At 41.6% G+C, this 25,941-nt stretch overlaps 1 protein-coding gene across 24 annotated transcripts in view; it reads left to right on the top strand.

Annotated features, from left to right (window-relative positions):
- Raskol (Ras GTPase-activating protein raskol) overlaps positions 1–25,941 on the top strand; it is a 219,734-nt gene that overhangs the window by 163,741 nt on the left and 30,052 nt on the right. For 3 of the 24 annotated variants that reach the window (XR_011546494.1, XM_070664803.1, XM_070664809.1), the window contains exon 1: positions 4,594–12,310. The exons of the other annotated variants lie outside the window; for them this stretch is intronic. Coding sequence is in view for 2 of the 3 variants with exons in the window: in XM_070664803.1 (XP_070520904.1) it covers positions 11,425–12,310 (886 nt within the window). In the remaining variant the exon portion in view is untranslated. Of the gene's footprint in view, positions 1–4,593; positions 12,311–25,941 lie in introns of those variants that run through there. 24 annotated transcript variants of the gene reach the window in all.

The following is a 25,941-nucleotide window of genomic DNA, read 5'->3' as shown; positions in this document are numbered from 1 at the left end:
GAGGACGAGAGAAAAAAAAATTTTTTAAAAATAAATCAATAAAAAGAAGTAATAATTTTTTAGACAAGAATTCAGTATTTTGATTTAGAAAATAAATTTTTACCTATTATTCCAAACCGATTCTACACTACAAAATAATATAATAATAGTGTTACCGTGTCACATTTAATTCTTCTACCTAAAAGAAATAGAAAAAAAATTCTAACCAAATTAAAAATACCGCAGAAAATTCCTTGCAACGGTCAAGCTTTTCAGGCGTATGTTTCGGAATTCCGCTGTTCTGTCGGCTTCACAAAGTGGTGCGATGCCGAGGGAGATTGTTAAACGCTAAGTAGTATTTGTAAATTTATTCCTAGGCGTTGGTGAGAGCGTTCTCGACGCGGCTCGACAGCGCGGAATTTCTATCTCGTGAACGAGCGCGAGCGCAAAGTACGGCAGATAAAGGGAGGAGTCGCGAGAAACACCGGCGTGGTTACTTTAGACCAACATCGCCGACTCTCTCCTTCTCTCGTCTTTTTTTTTTTTCGTTTCTTTCGTTTCTTTCTTTCTATTCAGGGTCCGTCGTCGCGATGCAAATATGTTTGATGCAAATGCTCGGCCGCCTCCGGAGAGGCGGCGGTAACGGAAGTGGTAGCGTGTACGCGTGGATCGCACACTCCGTTATATTTCCTGCCTGACACGAGCCGTTCCGGTGTCTCCACACGTGCGCTCGTATCGACTCACGTGTGGTTTCTTCATGTAAATCCCATCAGCCACCCGGGCCATTACGTCGGTTTCAAACGCGGAATAAGAAGCGTTTTCCGAGATCACGTTTTACGCGCGGCCCAACATCCGCTAAAACGCAAATTCGGGTCATTGAATCGTGCGAAGTTATTAATGACTTAATTGCGTTGAATGTACTCATCGGGAAAGAGGTCAAGGTGTAATTATCAAACATTTTAAATTAATTTTTCCTTGCGTATGTTAATAATATTTGGAGCTTGGAAAATTGTACATTTTGTGATAATAAAGAATTAATACGGATCGCGCGTATTATTTTATAACACGATATACGAACACATGCGTGAATAGAAACCACTAGGAGTTCAGAGTAGTCGGAATAGTCCGGTCTAAGTTTAGATTCTGTTACCGAGCGAGCGTACGTACCTTCGACGTATTTCGGCGTATTAAGTTCGACGGTCCGGAAATAAAGTCGCTCCTCAACGTCGCGCAGACGAACGCCTACATGCAACGACTTCCGGCTGGGGTTGACGACGTTTTGTTTATTTCTCCGCTATCGCCCGTAACTTGCCCGTCGCAGCACGCGAAGAATCCGAAAGTAGAGGCGTTAGCTGTACAACTAGACGCGCGGAAACCGCGCGCGAGAAGAATGCTAATCCACTACGTGACGTTTGTACATTCGCATTATAATCTCGTAAGGGAAAAAGGAAAACATTCTAAATATCGTTACAGTTTTATTCGCTGGGTAAAAGCGAATTAAATCGGGAGCGAAAGCGTTTATATAACCGGTAAAAAAAAAAAAAAAAAAATAAAATAAATAAATAATAATAATGTTCAGCTTCGCCATTTCGAGATTAAATCGCCTTCGCTCTGCTTTTATACGATGCATAATATAGTCGCATAAAGTGCGCGGGCAATTACGCCGAATGCCATTTCGATGATAACAGTCGCGATCGATATAAACCGCGATATAAATTCCACGTGGCTCTCTTGATTTAATTAAATCTTTTAAAAGACCCTCCTTTTTTTTTTTCCTCGATTTAATCGTTGCTTACCGAACCACTGATCCTTAAGATGTCAGGTTTTCTCTTTCAATCAGGTTTATGTATCAGTTCGATTCACACGGTTTCCCACCACGAAAGCGAGTCGGACGACGGTGTCATCTCTCTGAGCGAACTCGAATTCCGAGCAGACTGCGGTGTCGGCGGGCACCTGGACGATCCGGGCCTTCGGTCGATCGGCCTCGAAGTTGCATTTCAGTACGGTGCATCTCGGCGAATGTTGCGAGCCATGGCAGATGGGTAGCGTACGTTCAAGGCCGCTGGACTATCGGGAATCGAATTACATGCCTACAGCTCGCGTCCAGCTTATGACGCGCCTTTATGCCGCAGTAGCCCGAACACCCTTTGAGATCTCTATTTAAAATCCCTTCGCCGCGCCTTCTCCGATAAATTTCGCATTAAATGCCGCGGTCTCCGATTGCGGTCCCTGATCGAGGGAGCAAAGAAAGGCACGGGATCCTCGCGATACGTTGGCAAAGTTTCTCCAAGGCCGCGATGCTCGCTCAGGCTCGAATTACGCGTCTTGTATCGCTCGGCGACTTCTACCACTGACCGTGTTGTCTGTTGTCGGCTTGTTAACCGGCGCAGCAATTCTTTTTTTTTCTTTTTTTTTGCCGGAATATCTACTTGCAATCACGTCGAGCGTGTCCTGTGCATTTCGCTTCCACATGCGATAATTCCAATTTGCGTCTACCATCGTGCACTTGAGCGGCAGATACTTTTTTCTTTATTAATAATCGATTTTTAAAGAACAATGATATTTCTTTGAGATTTGTGCGGGTTTACGTGTCTCGCATTTATTCGAAACTTTGCGTAGTGTCGAAAATACAAAGTAACACACTAGAATCGTCAGTTTAAAGAGAAAGTCTCTTTGGTATATCAAGTATAGGAATACATGTTCTGGCATAATTATAATAACGTGGTGAATTGATATTTAATTGCCGGCTGATAAATACCGCGTGACAAAGTGATGGGTTTTTATTTGTAACGCGCTTTAAATAATGGAGAAAAGTGTACGCGACACATAAGAAAGCGAGATAAAAGAGAACGGAACGCGAGAATGAAAAAGACGATCGTGCAGGATGTTGCAGCTGCTCGGGAGAAGAAAATGTGCAAAGACGAGAAGAGTATAGCAACGAGAGAGATAGAGAGGAGGCTCCCTTTTGACTCATTTACGGCTGCATACGTCACCGCGAATTAACAGACGACGAGTCTGCGACATGTCTTTCTCGGCGGTTTAGCTCGTGGTCGAAATACAGAAACGTCGTCCAAACTCTTTTTCTTTTTTTTTTTTTTACAACGTTGTAGTGAAAAGGAATTCATGAAATGCCATTCCTAAATGAGTCGCACTATTCATCATCGCCGTACTGACATCTTATATTAAAACTAAGCTTATAAGTTAATTGTGATTAATTTTCTTACTCGAGATAGCGAAGCATTCTTTTGTCGCTTGCTAATTTTACTGGGCTCGACTTTAGTTTCTAAATCTTGTCCAAAAAAAAAAAAAAAATTTAATTTAAAATATTATTCACGTAAAAAAAAATTCTATTTATATTTAATGACCGAAAGTGGTACGCGCAATAACTGTCAATGTCAATCGGCATGAAGGTGTAAAGCTGGAATAATGCGTGACAATACCAGTCGCAAAAGTTGCTTCGCGGTGCGTGATCACGAATGCAATTCTTATTGTCGAATGCCTACGAATTTTACACCGGTCACTAAACTGGTCCCGTCTGTCCGTCCGCACGTCCGTCTCTTCGTCCGTCAATCGATTCAAATCCCGAAATAAGCGTGCTACCCAGTGTCCGGCAAGCGTATGCAAATTGCTCCGTTGCCCCCCTATGAAGAAAGAAGCTACCAACATTACGCTACAGCTGCCCTTGTCCGGCTCTGTAGAAATTTTTTCGCTCGATTTCATATGACTGCGCGCCCATAATGTATCCCACTTTAAAGCTTAATAATGAATAATCATTTCTAACGAGGGGAACGACGATAACGTGTGATTTTTGTTAAGGCTATTATGAAACTGCTATGTGGAATACTGAGAGGGGACGAGGGAGATCCATTTATGATGTGCTAAAATATTCATTATCCTCACGAGGCACATTATTTTTTAACGATTTATCATCCATTGCTTAAAGTCGTATTACGACCTCGTCGCGATAATTGGACTTGATTTTGCAACAGTTCGTTATATCGAGTAATGCCTCGAAGCTACGGGATGATCGGAAAAGCATTTGACAGCTCTAGAGATAAATACGGCGCCGATCGAGCAAGCGCGCGTTTAAATATCGCAGATAATATCAGCGTGTCGTGGCATTCGCTTGTTCAAACAGCGCGGCAGACAGCACCTATGCGGTTTCGTTCCGCTTGAACGGTAGAACAAGCATAAAAGGGACTTCGCACATGCGACAAGCCACGGGTCTCTTTTCGTTCCGCAGAAAACGGGAGCATCGGTCGCTGTGTCGACAAGTTTGTTCGTAATTCTTGCTTCTCCAATCGGTATCTGCTCCGCAATCTTATCTCATCAATGCGGCTCGCAACAGAAAAGTTTACATCAATTGAAATTAATTATAAGATTTATTGAGATCCGTCCGATATCGATGTATCGAGGAATTAGAGAGAACCAGCAAATTAATTTGAAACGTGAGATTCATCTTTTCGCATTGCTCATCGGACAGATTGTAATATTTCATTTAATTATTTCCAATTACAGTTTTTTTACGCCGAAAACTATTAACAATATCTAATATTACCCTCTCGGAATTTTAATTAAAATTTGATAGAGAATCTTATCAACTACCTAGTATAGAACTGAGAAATATAGAGTTAAATTTGAAGTCTAGTCGGAACAAATTGACTCTGTCGCTTGTCTACTCCGCTATCATCGCTTTAGCCCGTTGTCGGGGCCGTCTTCGTCGTCATCCTTCTTTTGGCAGCGTCTGTCGTTGTCGAGACGCGAGGAGGCGACTGCAAAAAATAGTGAAGGATGAGAAAAACGAAGGATGAAGACGGAGACGCGCTTGTCAAGACTTCGCCTACACGCACTTCGCTAAGGTTCGTCTTCCCACACGATATATCTCGTTCCTTTAATGCTCGTTCCCTGCACTCCTTAATCCCCCTACCCTGCCTTTTCGTTCTCCCCCGCTTAATCTCGCCGTAAATCTGACGCGCTTACTCCTTGCGCACGGCCAAGGAACCGGAATTGAGATAGCGCTACGTTAATTGCCGCCGATAATAGGTTGCGTAATAGAATGAACGGTCGATCAATCGCGCCGCATCTTTGCACGAAGCGGCTAATAATTACGCTAATCACGTGTAACGTGCATTTTTAAATAACGTGGCAAACCAATAAACATGACTCTCGTATGATTTGCAACCATTAGGAGTTATTATTTTCAATGAAAAAATTAATTTTTCCGGTAATTTGAGACTTTTATGATATAAAACTGAAAATTAATTAGCTTTAATACATCAAGTTTATTCTTATTATTAAATGCATATACGTTTATCAATATTTTGCATAATATACATAAATCCTATTCTTTTTGTATATTTTTTTTTTTCTTCTCGGTTATTAAATTAATTGACAATTACCACAAATCTGTCCGAAACCATACGTCAGATATTTATCGTTAATTCGAGTCGAATCTCGCTGTACGAGGGTACCTTATGGGAAGTTATGCTTAACATTTAATCGGTTCTAGGATCGAGTGCAAGACGCGATCTTGTATTTTCCTGCAGCCAATTATAATTTTTGCCTACACCGAGCGACGTAATCGTTGGATTCGAATCATGTCAGGAATTTACAAATCTACGCAAATACACATTAGCTAATAGAACTTTCATCTCCGTGCTGCCTCCCCTTAATTCTATTAGAAATATCCATATTTTATTTTTATCACGTTGTGATAACGGTGTGATGCAATGGCGAAAACTTCAATTACAATAAGATTTCGTTATCGAGAAGACTTCTTGCGCCGATTCTTCGAGTCATTTTCTCTGAGCATTCTATTTGTCTCATGACTTAAAAAAAAAAAAAATTGTTTAATTGCCACGCTATACCACGATCAGTGCTGTCTAACTCGTTTAAGTACAGGTCGTTAAGATTCCCTGTCGTGCACGGCGGATGTTGCGAACGTCAGCTTCAAAGGCACGTGCTCAGACGCCTGCTTTCGGTGCGAGGGAGATAAGTAGTGACGTCGAAAACGTGCTTGTAAATGCATTTCCCAGCCAGCACTGTCGTAAAATGCTAATTGCATTATACATCCAACAAAGGATTTGGGAACGACATTTTATTCAGGGCGACATTCGTCGTTTCCCTTTTTTCCCAATTTTTTTTTTTCTTTTTTTTTTACATTCCTAGCCGAAGCGTTGATCGCAAGTTTTGACTTGTGAGAAACCGTAGGTTTTTTGTTTCGTAAAGGTGAATATACCATGCAGCGGTGTAGGTAGCGCAAAGAGAATCTGTGATCCACGAGATTATTCGTTTTGCTCTCTTTACAATCACATTCGTGCTCCTGGGTCATTATTCATTTTAAGCGGCGGCATGGCACGTCAATCTTCGCGATGAGGAAAGCGCGTTCGGCGCCACCGCCGGATCTTGCGTATTATTACAATTAGCGATGTCGCAAACGACAAGAGTGTGATTGTGTCTCACGACATGCGGAAGTTGCTGCATTGTGTCTCGGTATAAAAATTTGACTTGAACGAATAATCTTTTTTGCGCAACAGATGGCACAGAATTTTTTTACAATTTACACATTTCAACAGTGATTGTGTTATTGATCATATGTAGAATTTTTTCTAATCGGTATACGTGACAATAATTTTGATCGATTATAAAAATCGAACTGGCTTCATAAAAGTGAAAGGAGTCGTTCCACAGCATTGCTTTAAAACTCACGCTTGAAAGACATGAAATAATTCTGATCTGCTTCTACATCGTCGGTCTGGCAATTTATTCTTTTTAATCGCGCACGCGGTTTATATTTGTTGGTAACAAAATATATCGGATTATAATTCTATATTTCGACTTAGAAGAAGTCACGAATTATGTCATAATTTCGACGATTTAACGAAGAGAAGAAATAAAAATTAGATACGGACTAGGAGTTAACACGTAACGCACAAAAGTGAAATTTTTGCGCGAGTTTACTTTCGACGGGCATTCGAAGAATAATCGCGTGAACGCACGCGTTTTCCGCGATTGGAATAAGTGATTGTATCTAAACAGAGAGACATACGTGAAAGCCTACGAACGCATTATCTACTGAAACGCTGCGTGAACACAACTGAGAGGATTTTTTTTTTATTTTTCACACGGTTGTTTTGAGCAAAAACGGGCGGTAAAGTTCTTGAAGATTTCACGGGATTTTTTTGTAAACGGAAGCGGAGTTAATAAAATCAAACCAATTAATTTTTTGTTTAATTTGTAGAAAAATTTTTGAATGCCATGCTTTACTTATATTTCATTGTAACAATAAAATTTTTAACTGTATGTAGATATATGAAAGTCGAGAGAGCTTTTTGTCAACGGTCGCGACATCGCATAAATCGTCCTAAGCCGTCTCAGAGACTGGCTATCAAGAAATGAGAACGTGGTTTTGAAATCCGAATAGTTCACGCTGAGCCGACGTTATTTATCGAGTCACATCCTTTCTCGGTCCTTTTGACTGATATCCTTGAACGCAGTTCCGCATATAAATTCAGTAATATGAATTTTTAAGCTCTAGCCGAGCTTTTCATTATATTTTTTAAATTTAAATATTTAATAATATCGATTAATAATTGTTACTATTATAAGATAAATGATACAATGTTACGACAATTTCATTTACTATTCATATTTGATGTCATAAAAAAAAATTAAGTTTAAAAAAATTTTGAATTATTTAAACCCGTAGCTTTTGAATAATCAATGACATCTTTTTCTTTTCCCCGGTTTTTGGGTACGGCTCATTTTTAGAATGAAAAATTGAATCGTGACTTTTCTCTTTCACGTTGATCTTACGGCAGTTTAGTGTAAAAAATATAGTAGTACCACAGGTAGCAGAACAGCGAGGAAATAATTATGAACGTGAGTCTGGTGACGTCGTAGAGATTTTCTCGTACACGTTTAATTTTCTGGAAAGAACCCCTGTCGTTTTTGAAACGTCACGAAACTTGTTGCATCGATGACTGGGCGATTTCCACGTCGCAAAGTTAATTCATTAAAAAATTCAAGAGAAAGTATGTTTTTACACGAAAGAACACGAGCAAAACATCTGGTCTATGGAAAAAAAAAAAATTATCGCACAATTATAAAATTACGTTTTTTTTATTATTTTTTTTTGTAATAAAATGTGCATTGATTAATTCGACACTAGTCTTCCGAGGTTGTAATCGAAATTTCTATTTTAAATAACGAAAACATTTTACACCGCCCGCCCACGTAACAATTAGCGCGTCGTTACATAAGACATCCCGCGGTTGAAGTTACCTCTCTCATTATCACTACGTCTTAATTATTGCAAGTGCAATGCTCGTAGCCTATTCGCAGAACGCTTTCACGTTGCTGCAATATCGTAAATCATATGTAGAAAATAAATAATATCCTCGGCTGTTCAACCATCGCAAATTGTATTTAGAAATTTTTATTGTAAAATCGGGTCGAGCAGTGGGAGATAGCCGAAAGGTTTACGATAACGGGGCTTATTAGCTTCAAACGATTCTGTTTAATTTGTTTTAAAGTACGGTCTCTTGACAACTCCTCCACTGATCGTCAGTTAAAACTGACATTTGCCAGAAGCGATTCGTGCACGGCATCCAAGTGTTTTCACTCAAATCTTTATCTCCGAAAGTTTTTCTCTAAGTTATGACAGAAATTCATACAACTCGCATATATCTATAAAACTGTAAAAAAGAAAAGAAACAATAGAAATTTTTCTTTGGAAAAATTTTCAGATCTAATTTATTCGTTAATTTATTTTTATTCCGGAAAGTTTTTTGGAGCACGAGGACTCTGGGAATTAACACCTTTATTGTTACGTGATTAAAATACTTAATAATTATTTACGAAAATGTAGAAAGTTCGTTTGGGCTCCGTTTTGAAGCCACCCTCGGCAATATTTTTTTTTTCGAGATGTAAGTCGTTTTCCAGAATACTATTTTTTTTTTATTTATTTTTTTTCTTTTCTCATTTACCCAAGCATTCCGTTGCACTTCTCCGCGGGTTATCCTGACGACCAAGCATTTCTGGAAGTATGGTCGAGTGCAGCGTACAGTCGACGCGTGCATTCGTCGCCGATCCTCCGACAGGTCGGCTCTCTTTCTCTCCTCTCTCCTCTCCCTTTTTCTCGGGCTCTCTTTCATGCGCCGAGGAGACCGCCGCCGATAGAGGCGCTCGCTGCACGCACGGAGGCTCGGATTAAGTCCGGCTCGTCGAGCCAGATAGCCGTGAGTCCGTCCGCGGTGCGGACCGATCGCGCGCAACGTTCGTCGCCGTACGCGCCTCACACGCGGAAATACGCGTCAGGTCGACAATAGGATAGTACGGGAAACGCGCCTCTGTTCGCGCGAAGTGGACGGCGGCCAGTGAGATAGAGAAAAGACGAGGGTGACCGTCGACAACTCGTGGGAGCAGCCGTAAGAATTCCTTTTACTTTTCTCGACGCGACGGCCGTTCGACTGTCGCGCGGCCTGGTCCATCGAACGAAGTCTGCGCCGCATCGGTAGATCGTACTCGGTGAATTTACCTCCGGAATAGTCGGCGCGCGAGTTCAGCGTGAGGTGCGCGGGAGTGTTCCGTGTGTGCCTGTGTGTGCGTGCGCGTCGCGAGAGGAATGCGCCGTGTCTTCAACGGGAGAAGAGTTTATCTCCGTGATGTGTGACGCGACGCGTGTCTCGGAGTGAGCTGGGAGCGACCGCGCGCTCCTCTTCCGCCGTGGGAGCTGCGACGTGGTCGGAATGCGTCAACTCAGGAGGAATCGCGACTGTACTTTACGGTGAATAAATCGGCGGGCAGGTGCTCACATCCCGCGCCGATCGGCGACGCTAGGATCGTGCCTCGAGCTCAGCCTCTTCAGGGATTCAATTTGGGTCATAATCCGGCGCCTATAAATCGTCGCGCAAATTTTCCCCTCCCCCTTCCTCTTCCGCCGATCGACCCACGATCGACTCGCGCTCGCCGGGATCGTAAATCTCGACCGGCTTTGCCAACAATTCCTACGGCCGTGCATCCTATCCACACCGACGGCAATTCTCCGCGATCGCGTCGCGGATTCTTCGACCAGTTCCACCTGTAATCTCCAGCTGCATCTCCTCATCCATCGGTTTCTTCTACGGCGCATCCCTCTCCGCCGTTCTCTGCTGAGGCCTACCAACTATCGCCAACACCGCCACGTTTCTTCCGACGTGAGCCACGCCGTGATTTTCGTTCGGAGCAGATCGAACGGTGGGATCCGTTCCTTCTAGACTGAACGTGAGGAGTACCCCGGATAGATAGGAGGAGGAGGAACCTACATTACGCGATAAGAACCGAGATAACCTTCCGCGATAAGCGGCAATGGTAATAAATTATATTTCGACAAAAGATCTCGGTTTAAAAACTGTGAGATAAAACAGCGTAAAAAATTCATCGATGTTTTTTTTTACTTTTTAAATATGTAATAGAAAGATAGAATATATGTTAAGTATTGAAAGGTTAAGGGAACGTATATAAAGGTAGAATTTCTCGTGGAAGAAACCAGTCGCGCCATTTCCGAAGGTATACGGGTACGTGAAACAAACTGAAACGAGGCGCAGATAAAAGGTAGCTCCGCGGAAGACGCGACTTCGCTGTCCGAGGAGAGGACACGGCGAAGGGGTCGCACGTTCACAGTTCAACGCCTGGAGTTATCCGCGGTATCGGCAGTACAGAGATAACGCAGCCAGCTGATATTCGTCTTGCCTTAACGACGCACGCGCTCTTCTTCCCTCTCTCCCGTTCGCCTCGACTATTCGATAGTCTATATTTAGCGCGGGTGTCGAGAAAGGAAGAAAACGACCGAGAGATACTCCGAAGGGACAAGTCAGCGACGATCTCTCGAAAGAACCGTCACGAAAAAGAAAAAAAAAATTCCTAGAGTAAAAGAGAGAAGCGAGAGAGATGTAATCATTGTTATTACCGCGACTGTGAAGATCATATGTGACTCGTTCTCGAGCTCCTCCGAAGAGTGGAGGGCTCTACCCGCGGGCAGGATATCGACGGGCGTATCCTTGACATTGCCGCCGATTGCAGTCGATACCGAGGGGACACCCGATACGCAAAAATGCAATAGCGCGGAGTCCTGGAAAGCGAAGTCGGGACCAATCGAGAGTAAATCGTCCGCGATCGGGTTGGTATCGCGTGGCGTTCGCGTATAGTGTTACTACGAAGAGGAGCTCGGCGCGAGATAAAGCGGATGCGGACGTGGCAGATAAAAACTGTCAGCGCGCTCGGTTGAAAAATCCGCGTCGACCCGCGCTTGACGGGAAAAAGAAAGCGGACCGACGACTCGATCGCGCCATGATAGGACTGCCGGACTTCTAGAGCGACGTCTGGCTGGACGAGGCAATTTGCGTCGTGACGCGACAACATTGCGAATCCCGCATCGCTTCGAGGCGATTTGAGAAATGCGAAGACATGCTGACCGCTGAGAATCCCGAGGAATCGCCGAAGCGGCGGTCCACGTTCTACGTGCCGCTGGACGGCGGCGAGCCGACGCGGCAGCCGATCGCGAAGCTAACGAAGGGACACTCGACGGACGGCAGCTGCGAGAAATTCGCCTGCAACACCTTCCCCATCGGCAGCACGTCGAAGACGCCGACGACCGGCTCGCTTACGCGCACCTTGAGCAACAACGACGGCTTCACGTCGAGCGCGAGGAGAACCGCGGAGGAGGCTTTGCCGGAAGTGCGAGGAAAGGTGCAGTCGTTGACGAGGATTTTCGAGGCGTCCAAGTGCGACCGGGCGCCCGCAACGTCCAGCGGTCAAGCGGAGCAGAGGAAGAAGGTCGAGAGAACGAGATCGTTCAAGACGATCGAGCGATTCCAGAGCCGATTCACGGGCAGAAAAGACCCCGGAAGCAGGAAAGACAGTCGTTTGAACAACACCATCGCCTGCTTCGAAGTGGAGAACGATCCCGGATCCAGGAAGAAGCCGGCAAACGCCGAGGAGAAGCCCGCGACGAGAATCGTCGTCGAGTCGGCGCCAAAGTCCACCGGATCGGGCCGCGAGCATAGAATCAGTCATCAAGAACCGCGGATCAAGCAGAACACGACTCTCACGAATCTCCTGATCCGTAGGACTCACAGCACGAAGCTGGCGAGAAGCAGCAGTACGCTGGTACGACTCGGAAGGCACGCGTCCGTTGATAGCCCTTGCACCGTCGAGAAGACGGACGTACGTGCGAGTAACGATAGGTTCAAGAACCAAGAAGAAACCACCGAGGATCCCGCCATCGCCGATGATGAATGCGTCGAGTCGTCCGTCTTCGAGGACGCCGATATCGACGGCGGAATACACTCAGGTGGGCAAACGAGTCTTTCCGGTTTATTAAAATATCGCACAGATCTTCAATCCGGGTTGCTGGCGCTATAAATTAAATATATGATAAAGATACATTGTTTAGCATAATTGCTAAACATCGTGTAGATTACCACGCTAATGCGATTCCGCATTGATGCCAATCTACGTAATTGAAGTGGTTCATTGAATCTCATTGAAGCGATTTTATAAGTCATATAATGTATTACATATTTCACTAGCTACTATAATATGTGCATTATAGTAAGGGGCAGCTATACGGCCTACAGTTATTTAAAATCATGTATACATATACTTAGTTTTTTCTATCTACAAACTAAAATAAGATATTCCTTTTTCTTTATTTTAATACACAAAGTTTGAATCGAGATAATCTTTCAAATAGATGGATTAATAAATAATTCTTACAAATCATTCTATCATAATATCGTGTTATCTTAATGAGCAGGAACGATATGTTCGCGAAACGATGTAAAATAGACGCTCAGTGATTCGATAGTGGGATATTTAATAGTAAACTGCTCGTGAGATAAATCACATCGCGGTACTTAAGCTCGCGAGATCGTCGGAGCGATCTTCAAATAATCGGCTGAATGCCGGTTTGTCTGAGCAAGCGACGAGTGTTAATTAGCCACTTCCGTACAATCTCTCACGTCGCTCCCTAAACGATTTTTGACTTGATAATTACTCAATAATAACACGTTGTGGCGCTCCACAAAGCTTCGTTTAAAAGTACAACGAGATTTACGAGGAGATCGAGATCCCGGAGTCTTATCATTTTTAAATTATATTTCCTTTCTTTCCTCTAAGGATAAATACTGCATTTTCATAAATTTAAAAAAGTTTTGCACATTAATAATCCTTGCCGTAGAAAGAATAAGAAATGAAAAATTCTTTTTGTATTATAATCGGCACGTAAAATCGGTTTTTTTTTGGAGAAAAATTTATTGTTCTAGTTTGTGAAGGATCGCATGAAATGTATTACGCTCTTGCGACTCGTCAAGAGTCTTGGTACGGTGGCTGAAAGTATAAAATTTTTACGAGCCACGGTACAATCGTAATTACAAAGTGCAAAATTACAGAGCGCGTTTATCGCCAGAAGAATCCCGAGACTTTTAAAGGAAACATACGCACGTAATGATTATACATGCAAGCTGAAACGGCGTTACGCATTGTTGTATCTGTCTTGATAATGTATCAGCTTTTTGCGGACGGTGATAATATTTATGCGGAAAACATGCACACACGGAAAGATTAGTATTTCCAACATATTTGAATTATTTAGAAATAGATTTCTCTTATCTATATAAAGAGAATCTATACAGAACTATTTTTTTTTTAACTCAGATGAATATTACATATTTTTATGAAATTGTCTTTTTTTATAAAATTATTAAGTTAGTTTCAAAACGTTTAATGTTAGCCTCATTTAATATTCTTAACTAGGGGCTTAAAATAAAAACTGTTGAACGTATTAAGTGTTGAAAACGTTAAAGATAAAAAAGAATTCTTAGCTCAAGTTCTTCAAAATAATAGATCAAGTTCCATGTGAATAGAAGCAAGAATCTTATATCGAATAATTTACGACTCAAGATTAAAAGACTCAAAGTAGCCGACAAGGCTTTTATCTAATTCAAACTGCAGCGAGTGAATCGTCGCATTTCGCGTCAGCGTGTCCTCTTTCCCTCGAGCTAATTGCGAAGAATGCAAAGCACACACAGTTAAACACGGTTATCGGACTAAGTACACACGGTCGCGTGCATTAAACCTTCTCTCGGTATATTTCGATGTCGCAGATGATTGAGCGTTTACTTGAGTTTTTCCCCTCTTTGCTCTGTAAAATCATCTTGATATACTAGCGAAACTTAATTGGTTAAATCCAATATTTTCAAGAACGTTGCTGTGATATATCGATCATATCGTAACTCGAACAGAAATATACAGAATGCTCCAGTTCTGATTTTATATTCGATGCAACTTGCTTGTTAAAAATTATTTAAATTAGAAAAATGGTAATGTTATTTAATATTAAAAAAAAAAGAAAAAAATGTTTTTAATCGTCATCGATAAGTTAAAGAAAATTGATGAAGATTGCTCGAGCCACTGTCGCGTGTCACGAGCTCTTTCGAGAGCAACGGCAGAAATCGTAGAGATATCCGATCGTAATGTGGCGAAGGGAATAGACATAAATAAAGGTGTAAGACGTTTCACGTGGATGCCTCGTAGCGGTCTCGCGTTGTCTAATTCCACGATCTACTTTGCGAGGACTTATTGCGTCGTTCTCTGAGCTATATGAAATTATTCCGACGTACCGATAAAGCGAAACCGAGCGAATCTGCCGCGAGGTTTCACAAAAGGCGCCGTTGCGACACGCCGTTCGCTCGATGCCATTTGCCGCTCCGCGACCGTTCCACATCGCCTTTTCACCGCCGATCTCTCTATGCTAATTTCGTTGGGAAGCAGGAAATGGTGCGGCGCAGTAGGGCCGATTCGCGGAAAGAAATGGCAAAACAGTAAATTACGTTTACATTGCATCGCGAACGGAATAAACGCGATAGACGTGCCAAGGGCTTTATCGCGAAGTTTAGAATGATTTATACTACGGACTGCGTATCCCCGAGCTGCATTTAACAAAGTTCTGTAGCACTGTACATTTTTTTTGCGGCTACATACCGACATGCGTCGCAGTAAAAGCTCTCTGCTTTTTATCTTATGGCCGGCCGTTATGGATTTTATATCGCCGTTTCAAATTCAGATGATTTGAGTGAGTTTTATAGCGCAATGTGTTACGAGGGAAAAGTCAATTTATATTCCGTCGCGGTATCGGGTCCACGCAATATTGAAAATTTAAAAAGCAGGGATGCACCACTTCGGAATATTCGTAGCGATATCAATTTAAGCGGTGGATTCAAAATTTGTAGTTTCGCCGGCGCGGGTATGAGATTCTCTCTGTGTTCTCAATTCGCGGTACGTGATTTGCAGAATTTGAGGAGAACGCGAGAAACGTCAGTCACTGGTAGATCCCACCATAGATCCTATCCGCGTGGTTATATGTCGAAAATTGTGCGGTAAATTGGACGGGTTGAGTGACAGAAATGAACGGGAGGGTTCTCGCGCGGTGGCCTCGTAAATCAAGCTGATACAAGGCGGTAAAGAGAGAGGGAAAGAACAGGAGATCGAATTTAGCCATCCCGTCGAATTCGCCGGTACCGTTAGGGCGGCAGAAATTGCATCGCCATCAAACACTCGCCACCGCGCGCCTTTTATTTCGTCGAAGACCATCTTAATTAAAGAAAACGCAGCGTTACGCGCGTCGACCCGAAAATTTATTCCTAGATATTCCTTATTGGATTTAATAGTTCAATTCTCTTTGTCAGTTGCCTCGTCAATTTTCGCAATAAATTGTGCACTCAATCGATGTGATGTCATTGTTAGGAGAATATTAAAAGTCCATGTTATTTTCGGCGAAGGAGCCAAGATTAATAAGCCCGGCGGGAATGCAGTCCTCGGGATTTTTGTGACTAACTAGTTTGTCTTGGAGCACGCGATTACTAACACGCTGAGAATCTCCGTTCGCAAATCGCACTGATTGCAATCCGGGGACCTTTCCATCGACATTTTAGGAACCTACTTATGTAGGGCCTGCTCGAAGCAGCCACCTGCTCTCTTCGAGTTCAAATTAAAAGAAAAAGTCACCGCAATTATAGTTTCCTCGACCAAACTTCCTCGTCGGCTCGTTTTATTAGTATACATATATTTATAATACTTTTAGTAAATATATAAATAAATTAAAATTAGCTATTCTTTTTTTTCTTAATTATATCTATTACGTATTAGAAAAATTAGAAGAGAATTTATTCAAAAAAAAACTCTAAAAGTTAATACTTTTATATTTTTAAAAACTGGGTAAAATTTTTGAAGTAATTAAATCAAATTTGATACATATTGCGCTTTTGATACATAAATAAAAAGTAAAAATGTTGAATAAATACCATTTTAATAATTATTTGGCTTGATAGTAGGAAAAAAAAAAAATTTAATCTTTCATGGGTTCTCTATACAGCCCGATGCATACGATAAGCGAACTGTGCCAAAGCACCATAAGGTCGGTATCGCGCGATATTGCTATCTGGACCATATTGCACGTAGAAAAACCAGAGATATCACACCGTCACCGTACCACGTCGTTTATTCGTCATAGTGCTTTCACAATTTTATTGCGTTTCGCGCAACGACACGAGTCCAATTTTTCAAGTTCGTTCCGACAGTCTCTGAATTGTCGGATTAAAAAAAAAAATAAAATAAAATAAATCATTTTATCAAGTGATTTTATAAAAGAACGCGAGATCTCGCCAGATCATTTTTTCCCACTCGTGTTCTATTTTCACCGCTTGCCTTGTCGCTGTGAAAAATCGTGATGACATCGCGCGTTTATGTCGGTAACTGTCGAAGAGCAAGATGAAAGAATTCGCTTAGAAGTGACGTGAGAATTTTTTTTTAAAGCAAAAAAAAAAGAAAAAGGGTGGAATAAGGGCAAAGAATTTAAAATTGAAAAATTCTTTAACGTTCTAGAGTGATAGGTGCACTTTATTCAAAGCGCATATTATTTGATTTAGCCTAGACTTCTGTTTAAATTTAATATTCTACGTTATTGCTTAGCGAGCTGCGATAACGGACGATATATGTCGCTGTACGAGATAAGGAGACATTGTCTATTATAAAATGCGTCACCGGATTGATTTCAGGGCAGGCGCAAATGTTGTTTTATTCACGAAAAGTTCCGTGTACGAGACCGAGTCGGATATCTTCGAAGCGCGTTACTCAATGTAGGTCTCGTTGTGAAACGATTTCAACACGACGTTACTTAATTATGGTTGATGCCAATTTAACCCGTGGCCTTATATTTCGTACCGCGGTACAGTTTGCACATTACCAATTAAACCTTTCATCGTCGATCATGATTTTCACGATAGTATCTAATTTGAATGTTACGTTTTTTGTACACGCGTAATTGCCGGCTTAATGCGCGGCAATTAAAGTACAATTACATTTCAGTATTAGAAACGTAGAGAATTTAATTGTATTAAATAGTAAAATAGATTAGTAAAATAGACAGATATTGAATACATTTTTAAAAAACTACATGCCACTGTTTTATATTAGCGGAAATCGAATGAATCGAATTCGAGCGAGAAAAATAACGTCTTCTGCGAACGGCCGAACGTGAGAATATGCCGGAAATCTTTTCCCATCGGATTTCCCAGTATACCGAGACACTTCGATTCTTTCCAAAGGAGATTCCGACGACTTGTTCTCGTTTTCTCACGATAAAATCTCGCGATCGCGACCGATTTCGATTTTTCATTTTACGTCCACCACGGATAGGAAAGCTCGGACCGATCAGTTTTGTCCGTCAGTTTCGTAAAACCTTGGATTTCCATACAACGAGTATCGGGCAGCCACAGCGCGGAAATTCGGTACGAGATACTTCGAGGATTTTCGACAAACAACAAGAGTGAACGTAACGATAGTAATGTCTAAATTATTAGTTTTACATCTAGGCATAGATTTGAATAATTTTTATCTTTCCACCGATAACTCCCGACGGCACACTTCAGAATCTCTTCGTATTTACGGCCGATTTACATCGCGGCGCAATGTTAGAGCAAAGTTCTGTTAGTCAAGGCGAGCTAACAGTCGACAGACCGCAATTACACAAAGTGAGCGGATTTCTTTCCTTTCGCCCGGCGGCGGTGGCGGTGCGTGAGAACAGCGAGAGATCGTATATGCTGCTGTGCATGTCAAAAGTCGGTAACGAAACCTGTTATTTTTTAATACCCGATCGTTTGCCAACTTTTTTATCGCGGTTACCTGCCCAAAGAGTCGAACGAATCTTTTTTAGGAGAATTATTCAAACAATGCAGATCAACAAAGTAGCATTCGTTCGTTCGAAAGTTCATTTAGAGTACCGAGCGTTTATCAGTCTTAAATTTCTTCAGCCGAAATTTTAATTTTTTTTTATTTTATTTTAACTTACTTCTCTCCGATCTGTTCTACTTGATTCGTTACACGAAGCTTGAAATCAAAAGGTACACCTCGGCATTACGCTATTGTTATGGAAGTAGGGCGTGGCTGAGAAATAACTATCGGGAAAGGTTGCGGATTAAAACAGCTCGCTTTATTTCGAGTGAGAAAACGACGCTCGTAAATTCGACATTACTACAAGGATATATATTTCTGTGTCATATGCCACGGCAAGAATCGATTCTTACAGCGATCGATTAAGCTCCACGTTATGAGCACAGTCCGACTTTATCAATTAATCAACTATCAACTTTATTTTTAAAAAATCGTATTCGCTTAATCAACATCGTATAAATACATTCGTACTTGCAAGATATAATACTTTATTTATTTAATTTATTAAAATTATATATATATATATCTTGATCGTTCTAGCCTATGAATAGACATATGACGCATTCGCGGTTGATACGCACGTGCGTGCGTCTTTCATCGTTGATCATTTCACCGTAGGTACACGTGTTTCTCCTCGACACGCGATTTTCTACGTCCTTCGTAACTGGTCTACTGAACTCTGACCTGTGCGTAGTGAATCAACGTGTGCGAGTCGTACGCGGCGTCTCGTTTATTGATTGCACGTGCGATCATTAAAGACCAAAGTTGCCCGATAAATTTTTAACGCGAGGTGGCCGTCAACAATGCGCGCCACCCGACAGACGTTTTCCGTGCGTTTAGAACATCCCACGTGGAATAATCCGGCAGAAAATGATGGACGGAGGTTCGAAAGCGATCCACTGACGTGGTTGACGTATGCAAATACGACTGTTCCTTTCCCTTCGAAGATAGAAATCCCGTGACGCCGTAGTGCGATCCCTCGTTTACTCTTGCATCTGTAAGGCGCACCAACTCGACAATAAATATGCTAATTTCCCGGTCGCTGCACTCTAGTTTTTCAATAGGGGGAAGATACGCGCGTTACAAACGAATAAAACGATCCAAAAGTCGCCCGATCGAATTGTTTGTTTAGTAGGATTCCCTTTAACCATAAATTACCACAAAATATTATAATGTGGTTTTTATTGATAGTAAATAATTTAATTTTACTCATCTGGATGAAACTTAAGGTTTATTATTAAAAAAAAAAATTTTTTTTTCTTCAATTTACTACACACAATTATAATTTATATCACGTTTATTGTGACGTGTCAATAAACTTTTAACTATTGCTTGGACTAGGAAAAAAAATATCGCGCCGACGGTACGATTACATATCGCGACACATTTTTCCATCTCTCTCCCAGATGATCCACTTCGCGTTTCGCGAAGCAACAGCTGACATTATCAAGTTCAGAACGGTTCACCGGACATGACGCGACGATATGCGCCGGCGGCCTCGAGAATATAGTGCGACTAATTCGCCGTTTAGTCAAACAAATTTCGCTTGATTGTAAAACAGGCAGGGAAGATCGAAATTCGAAATACTGAATGCACGAGACCCGTCCGTTTATGTAATGCCCGATTTTTTTAGATACGATTCCGGCTTTTGGGGCGACCGTTTACTTTATTGCCCCGAAATATTGGCAGACCCTCCCCTTTCCAATCATAATAATCGGCACGTAATTGGCCCAAAGCTTCCTCGTTTCCCTACATTTGAATGGAACTGCCGGAAGTAACATGAGGCGAAGTGCGTGACGGGCGTACGTCGGGTCGCAATGAGTTCCGCGGAAAAGTGACCGATGCACGTGTCCTACAATGCAGTCAGATGCCATTAAGTAACGGTCGGCACAAATGCATTGTCGAGGACGCGTTCAATTGAGGTAACAATTTACCGCGAGGTTAGCGGCAAAATTGAGCGTTAAATTGCGCGGGGGTGAAACCAGGAAAATTTACATGTTGCCTTGATTGAAAAGGAAGCACGGTCTACTAGAGAAAAAAAAAAAAAAAGAAAAAAGTGTTACGAAATCTGACACAATAGCGATACAAAATCAGTTAACTAGCTTGATACATTGAGTCTGTAAACGCGCTCTGTTGTTACGTAAAAATTCGCTTCATACGTCATGATTAGGCGCTTAAAAGTTGTAAAAAAAAATGCAGAAGAAATGTTTTCAAAGTAATGCTTATAAGTATATTTCAAGCTCAGACAACGGGTGCATATATCGTGATGTGTCAGTCTTGACATTTTATTCCTTTATCAATTAACAGAATAATTGAAATTATATTAGGCATGTTCTTTTTTTGGTGTGAAATATTTAAATAGGCGAATCTATTATTTTAATTTACTATTGCATTGAATATATAGAAATCGAAACACATTGTGATTCTGCTTGCATGGAGCAACGAACTCGTCGATTAATTACAACAGCTGATTAGCGACGCGCGCGCGGCAACAACTTATTAACGCAATTAATCACACGATTGTGATTAATTAAAGCGTCATACTTTTTACTTTTCCGATCATCGCATTACACAATGCCGTTGTAATTTTTATTGCGTGAGTCATCGTGACCTCCGAATTGCCGCGCAATACCGTGTTAATAATAGTTACGTAAAATGCTGTTATATTTTTTTTTATGGGGCGACATTAATCAAGTACACTTTCTTTTTTTTTTTTTTTTTAAGATTTTATATTTACAAATGAAAGTTAGTTTTGTGCAGTGCATGGAAGATATACCGTAAGAAACTTATTGTCACGAGACAATTAGTGAGATATTTGATACGCGACCTCGACAGTGACAGAATGCATAATTGTCGTAACGGTACGCGAATATTGTCATCGATGGTTAATTAAGCTTGCGGTCGAAATTACCAACCGCTGTTATCACACGGTTTGCTTTTCCTTACCCGAGAGCGTTGCATCGCCGTGCTTCATCTCGTCGCGAGAATTGTAAACCGCAGAAGCTAGTTTCCGCCTTGGCAAAACCGTTGAATTTCCATTCCCGTCGAATACGAAAATTACCATTATCATTCGTTCATTTGTAAGGTAATTATATCGTTTATTCGGCCAGATACCTTTTTTTCTCATCGCCGACGATTTTGGCTAATGAAAGATCTAATCTCAATTAAAGAAAGAAAACAAGTAAATTTGCGAAAGGACATTATTGCGCCGCTGACTTCTGAAATGCCGCCTGTTACGAGATGTGAGAAGTATGACGTTTTACGCGCTTTGTGCGTTTCAAATCGCGAGTCCTGACTGAATTTTGCGCCTTGAAATGAGCCCCCGTATTAATTTACATAATTACGTTACCCGATAAAGATCATCCTCCATTGTTAGGATTTCCATGCACGGAAAGGAATTGCTCGACCTACATCGCCTCTGTTGCCTGTGTGCACGCATAGGTTGGGCTTGATTCGCCAACAATGAGCGCATAAACAGCGCCCTTAATCCGCAAAAATGTATCCCTTTGTGACAGCACGATCGTGCGCCGCCCTTCCATCACCCTTCTGATCACTTTAAAAGCTACTTTACGACGCGGGTCGCAGCTAGGTGAACGTCCCGATATCCCTGCCTCTTTGCGGCCCACCGTCGTTAAAGTTAAACTGTTTTTTTTTCTTTTTTCTTTTTTCGAACTTTGTCGCACCTTGTTTTCGAACGTGCGAGCATCTATCGACGCTGCATTTTATCAACCACTCCCCTTTCTCGTTGCATCTACATAATTCACCAAATCGATCCGACGGGCCCCTCTAATAGTTTATTTAGAAAGATGACGGTACTGAACCTCAGAAATAGTATGCCAAGTTGATTTATGCGACGCTTCGACCAGACGGTGATTATCAACGTCTCCAACATTGCAAAATACAAATAGAAATAATAAATGTAATCCAAAATATTAAAACAATAAAAAAACAAAATAAAAAAAAATTTGTTCCTTAATTGAGTATTAAGATTTATTCAAAATTAAAATTTAATGTACCGATGTTGTTGTTAAAATGAAACTCCTGTAGTTCGAGTAGTAGTTTAATCGCGAATTTCATCGCCGAGGGAAAATATAAATCCAATTCCGTGCGGTTTTACGGTGTATCGCGGGAGATGGAGGCATCCCGGTACGTGTATTTCGTTTGCAGTAATTCTTGCGTGGATACCGCGAATACTACGCGGGGCACTCGATTTGCTATGATCATGTTCTTACCTGCAATCCAAGAGCGTGAATCGGCTTTCGCGTCCGGATGTACTCTCGAGTCCGTCTCGACATAGAGAGCATTGCTTTCCTCCACACTATGTTCTTAGTTCTCTCCTTAGGGCGTGCGGATGAGTCACGTTCACTCCGACGAAGATCCGTGAACTCCTGCCTCGTCATCCGCCGAGAGTAATGACCCTGGCCGTTCCTTTTTCTCCGTCACAAACCAGAAACCGATCCTTCGATGTCGTCCACCTGGAAAAAAAAAGCTTTGTTAGATGGAAACTTACTGGGTCAGAAACTCAAGTTACTGCGACACGCTAATTTTTTATCGAATATAATTTTTTTTTTTTTTAATATAAATATTTCCAAAAAAATTTTTTTTGGCGATTAATTATACTAACAGCTTAGCTGACAATATAATTACACCGTATTAAACAATTTCCACTTTTATTAACGAAACTCGACGTGCTTGAAGCAGTTTATTAGATTGAGTTATGCCTATAAGAAAACATGCATTTGCGATAATTGTGTTTTCGCTTTACACCGTCTGGCATCGATATCCGCGCTGAAGAAAATAAATTTAACTTCTCGCCCCGTTCTTTTTCATTGGGTGCTATAGCTCTCGGAAGCTTATTTAAAGTTCTTTTCCCCCTAGCGCAGATTTCAGAGTTTCCGTTCCGAGCCCCAATATTATTACTCCGTATTCTCGCGCATATACTTTGGATAGGATTTATCGTCGATAAGCATTTCTTTTTAATGCTTCTGTTTTTTAGCAGAAAAGAAAAAAAAAATCATAGATGTATAATATGGATGTGTTGCAAGCTACGTTTCTCTTCGCAATGTATTCTCGAGGCTAAATATTAATAAACATCCGTCGCGTTTTTCTTCACTTATTGCGCTTTCGAGCCGCCAAGTACCATTGCCATCGTCTATTATCTCAATGGGTTTTCAAGGAAAAAATCATGATAAAAATTGTGCATGACTCGTACGTCCGTGAATGAAGCTGCGCGGCAAACGCACCGTACAAAAGCGACGCGCGAACATTGCAATAGCTATGAAACTGGGACATATCCGGCAAAAGCAACGCGTGAACGTAGTAAAAGCGACGATGAATAATATGCGCGCGTAGCGAGATTAGCGTTATTAAATTATTATGCCAATTTACCCGTCGCGAAAGGCTCGGCGATGCGCGCTTTTTACCCGGGAAAGTGGCTCGTCGCGCGCACGAAAAGTTCGCGTTTATTAATTTTCGCAGCCTCGCGGCTGCTTATTCGTCAGCGAAACGAGCGCGCGTGATCCTATTAATTACAAAGCTAATTAATCGGCTGTTAAATTTAGCCTCCTTAGGTTCTCCAAGCGGCATCGCTGCCGCGGAATCGCCAGCTGCGCGTTTGCGATTAAACCTAGATAGAAGCGAATCTAATTTCGTTTTTGTTGTCCACTTGTGACGTCGCGCCTTCGGGATTAATCTGAAGTACCCGTGACGAAGGCCTCTGACTTGTTATTTATAAGCGTGCGCTAATAATGAAATTGTAAATGTTAACCGGAAAAAAAAGAAAAAAAAAAAAACTGCCGGGATTCCCTTTGACATGGTTGTGCTGCGATGTCACCGTTGAAGGTTAACACGTTCACGAGTGGTCGGCGATAAATGATTATTTCACGCCGAACTAAACGTACGGATAAGAGCATTCGTCATACGCTGCCAATAGGGTCAGCAATAAAAGTAACGGTGGCGGTAATAAAGCCGCCTTATACCGATATTATCTGCCACGCCAGGAACTTACGGTCAAACGCCTTTCTCCTTACGTATTACACCCGTTCCGGTTCTCCTCGGAGGGAAACGTGGCCCTTACGTGCGTGCGTCATGCGATAGAAAACGAGACGATAAGAAATAGAGCGTACACTTGCACGATATTGCCCGGGCCGACAAATAAATGGCGGCGTATACAAGCGGGTCAAATGAACGATGAATCACGCGACCGTGCTAACTCTCGGAAAACGCTGGTCCCCTTCGCGGCGAAATACATAATTAAAGCGGTCTCTGAATCAGCTTGGGAATAAGGACCACCGCTCTGTCCTCTCTTAGTCACTGCGATCTTGCAACGATCAAACTCACGCGTCTGACGTCTCGGTTAAATATCCAAAGTATTTGCCGCGGTTCAAAGTAGAATTCTACGATAAGTGAGATACATTATAAAAATGCGAAAAAAAAAGAATATAATTATCGTGCCGAGTCACTTTCGCTCGTCGAACTTGATACGAGTTCTCCGACTATTAATCCGGTATATCCCGTAACCCTTCTCTCCACACATGAGCGAGCAATGTCTACAATTTATATATCGATATTCAATAAACAGAGCTCCGTAGAAAAAGAGCGAGCGGCTGAAAGTCTCCGATAAGAGTTCGCCTTTCGAGACGTATTAACAAGCTAAATTCTCATCACTCGTGGCCCGTTTTCGGGGCCACTCTCGCTTTCTCGGAGAATCATTGCCGGTTTTTCAACACGCCATGTATTTCTTGCCAGTCTCTCATTTATCACTGTCTCTCTAACACTTGGTTCATTTCAAACGTGATCGCGGTTGAATGGCCTCTTTTTGTCGCCCGAAAAGCCGCATCACCGTTATCGTAATTCATCTCGAACAAGCTAACAAATAATATATAATATAATAAGAATAAAAAAAAAAAGTTGTATCAACCAGACAATATCATGTCTTGTATTTAATAAATAATTGTTATATTCTTCGCTGAGATTTTCGCAAATTGATAAAATATTAATCGCATATATTTCTAAAAAAAAAAAAATTACATTTATAAATAAACTATCACGTAACGCACGAAAATTGTACGAAATTTAATAATCGATGTCATAAAAGTTTCCATCTACGTCGTCATATTTTTTTTCATTAGTTTAAAAGGCTAAGCAAATCAACACTTTAATTCGTACTGAAATGTAATCCTGATCGTTCTCTTTTTTTTTCTGTTTCAGGTGAGTTTAAAGAGAGAAATTTAATAATACGAGGGACAATATCCACACCCACTTCAGAGAAGTATACGCCTCTGTTTCTTTTTCATTTCGCTTAAAACATCTATGACGAACAATGGCCCGTGGAATGGCCGTAGAAATGCATCATCACAATTGCTTGTATTGCGTTTTATGTCACCGCGGTAGGTAGGAAATATTATTTTTGCGTGTTCCCTCTTGAAACCGAGTATTATTGCGGGGCGATAATGCAGACAGAAAATCGATTAAATCCACCGTCTATTTTCACACTTCCGATTCCACGTTGGAACAGAAGGCTAGAAATAACAATATAATCCGTGAATTCTATTTTGAAGAGGGTAATGCACTCTCGCGGCCAGTTTACCGGCCTCCAGTTAAATTACTGTCGAGATTGACGATCAGTTGAGTCTACTAAAAAGTTAAATCGTTTTTATCTTTCCTTCGACACTTGAAAATTAAAATTATATATAT

The sequence above is a fragment of the Cardiocondyla obscurior genome, linkage group LG12, assembly GCF_019399895.1.
Source record: "Cardiocondyla obscurior isolate alpha-2009 linkage group LG12, Cobs3.1, whole genome shotgun sequence".
Taxonomy (NCBI): domain Eukaryota; kingdom Metazoa; phylum Arthropoda; class Insecta; order Hymenoptera; family Formicidae; genus Cardiocondyla; species Cardiocondyla obscurior.
This window is presented reverse-complemented; position numbering and strand designations above follow the sequence as displayed.